This window comes from Panthera uncia, chromosome F1 (genome assembly GCF_023721935.1).
Source record: "Panthera uncia isolate 11264 chromosome F1, Puncia_PCG_1.0, whole genome shotgun sequence".
NCBI classification, from domain to species: domain Eukaryota; kingdom Metazoa; phylum Chordata; class Mammalia; order Carnivora; family Felidae; genus Panthera; species Panthera uncia.
Window position 1 is genome coordinate 3580579 of NC_064813.1, and position 1669 is coordinate 3582247.

The 1669-nt window shown below is 66.1% G+C and overlaps 1 protein-coding gene across 1 annotated transcript in view; it reads left to right on the top strand.

Moving 5' to 3' along the window:
• Positions 1 to 204: 204 nt before the first annotated feature.
• SMYD3 (SET and MYND domain containing 3) overlaps positions 205 to 1669 on the top strand; it is a 647391-nt gene continuing 645926 nt past the window's right edge. The window contains exon 1 of the mRNA XM_049635131.1: positions 205 to 452. Within this exon, the coding sequence (XP_049491088.1) occupies positions 289 to 452 (164 nt within the window). The 5' untranslated portion in view covers positions 205 to 288. The remainder of the gene's footprint in view (positions 453 to 1669) is intronic.

Here is a 1669-nt window from a genome sequence, read left to right on the forward strand (position 1 = left end):
AGGGTCCCCAACAAAATACCGAGTGTGTGTGAACACCGCTGCTCCTCGCGGAGCCACCCTGGAACCTGCCGCCAACCCTGGGAGTCCTAGGCTGGGCCCGTGCCGACCACCCCAGCCTCCCGCCCCGGCTCGCCTCCAGACCCCGTCTGGGCATGCGCGGAGGCCCCGCGCGCCCGCCCCGCCCCTCGGGCGTACGTGAGCGCGCAGAGCGCAGGCGCGCGGCTCCCGGCTGCACGCGAGACGCCAGCTGCGGGAAGCGGAGGACGACTGAGGTGCCGACCTGAGGTGATGGAGCCGCCGAAGGTGGAAAAGTTCAGCTCCGCCAACAGGGGAAATGGGCTGCGCGCCTTGGTGCAGCTGCGCCCCGGAGAGCTGCTCTTCCGCTCGGATCCCTTGGCGTACACGGTGTGCAAGGGGAGTCGTGGCGTCGTCTGCGACCGCTGCCTCCTCGGGTACGTACGGAGCGCCCTCGCCCACCCGAGTCCGGGGCGGCGCGGGGAGACATCGTGGGGCCGCCCACCGCGCGAGTCCACACGGCCGTGGGTGCGCCGATATGGGGGCGTTGCCCCGATGCGCAGCCCCGCGCGGTTCCCGGAGGCGCGTCGCGGCTGACAGGGTGCTGCGTGCCGGGCTTTGGGGGCGTTCCGGGCTCAGCCCTTCCAGCTCTGGTGGGGGGGGGGGGCGGTTTGCGGAGCTGGACCCGCTGACACCCCCGCCCGCCCCCGGGCTGCGCTAGGAATTGGAGGGAGCCGGTGGGGGCAGAGCTGAGGGGCGGTGTTGCGCTGCGGGTAATTTTCCTGGGGAACAAAAAGTCTGTGTCCTGGGCGGCCCTGGAAGTCACAATGGGCGGGGGTCGGGGTGGGCGGGTGCAGGGGTGCGTAAAAACCCGGCCCAGGGCTGAGGCCCCGCCAGCAGAGGACCGGGCTTGCGGGAGGCGGAAGAATCTCGGTGTTTACAGAACACGTTCCAGGGTCCAGGTTGTGTGTGGCCTGGGGACCCGTGGAGATGAACGGGACATCCTTAAGAATCCTGAAGGAGCACATAAGTGAGAGCGAGAATGAATTGCAGCGAATCAGAAGGGCTGAAATAGAGACGCAGCAGTGCTATGGGAGCACGAGTTACTGAGGGTGCGTGCAGCGCTGTGCGCGTCATGGCTAACTCTCAGCCACATAGCGGGCTGCGAGAGTCACAAGCCTGAGGCCCTGGGCGGATGTGAAGGGCTGTGCGAACGCAGGTTGGGGGAATATGCAGTGCACAGGCACAGTCATGGGAGCTGTAGCCAGGCAGCGAGTGTCGCTGAGCTCCGGTGGTATGCCGGAGGGGAGAGCTCTTCCAGGACTGCTCTTGCAGACCGCTTAGCCTGGGGTTTGGGTGGACGGGGGTGAGGAGGTGGTTGCGGAATTCAAATGGGTAGGTTGACCATTAATCTACCAAGGCCTGGGGCGCCTGGGTGGCCCAGTCCGTTAAGCGTCCGACCTCGGCTCCGGTTGGTTCAGGTCATGATCTCACGGTTCCTGAGTTCGAGCCCCGGGCCAGGCTCTGTGCTGACAGCTCGGAGCCTGGACCCTGCTTCGGATTCTGTGTCTCCCTCTCTCTCTCTCTGCCCCTCCCCCACTTGCTCGCTCTCTGTCTCAAAATAAATAAACATTTTTGGGGCTCCTGGGCGGCT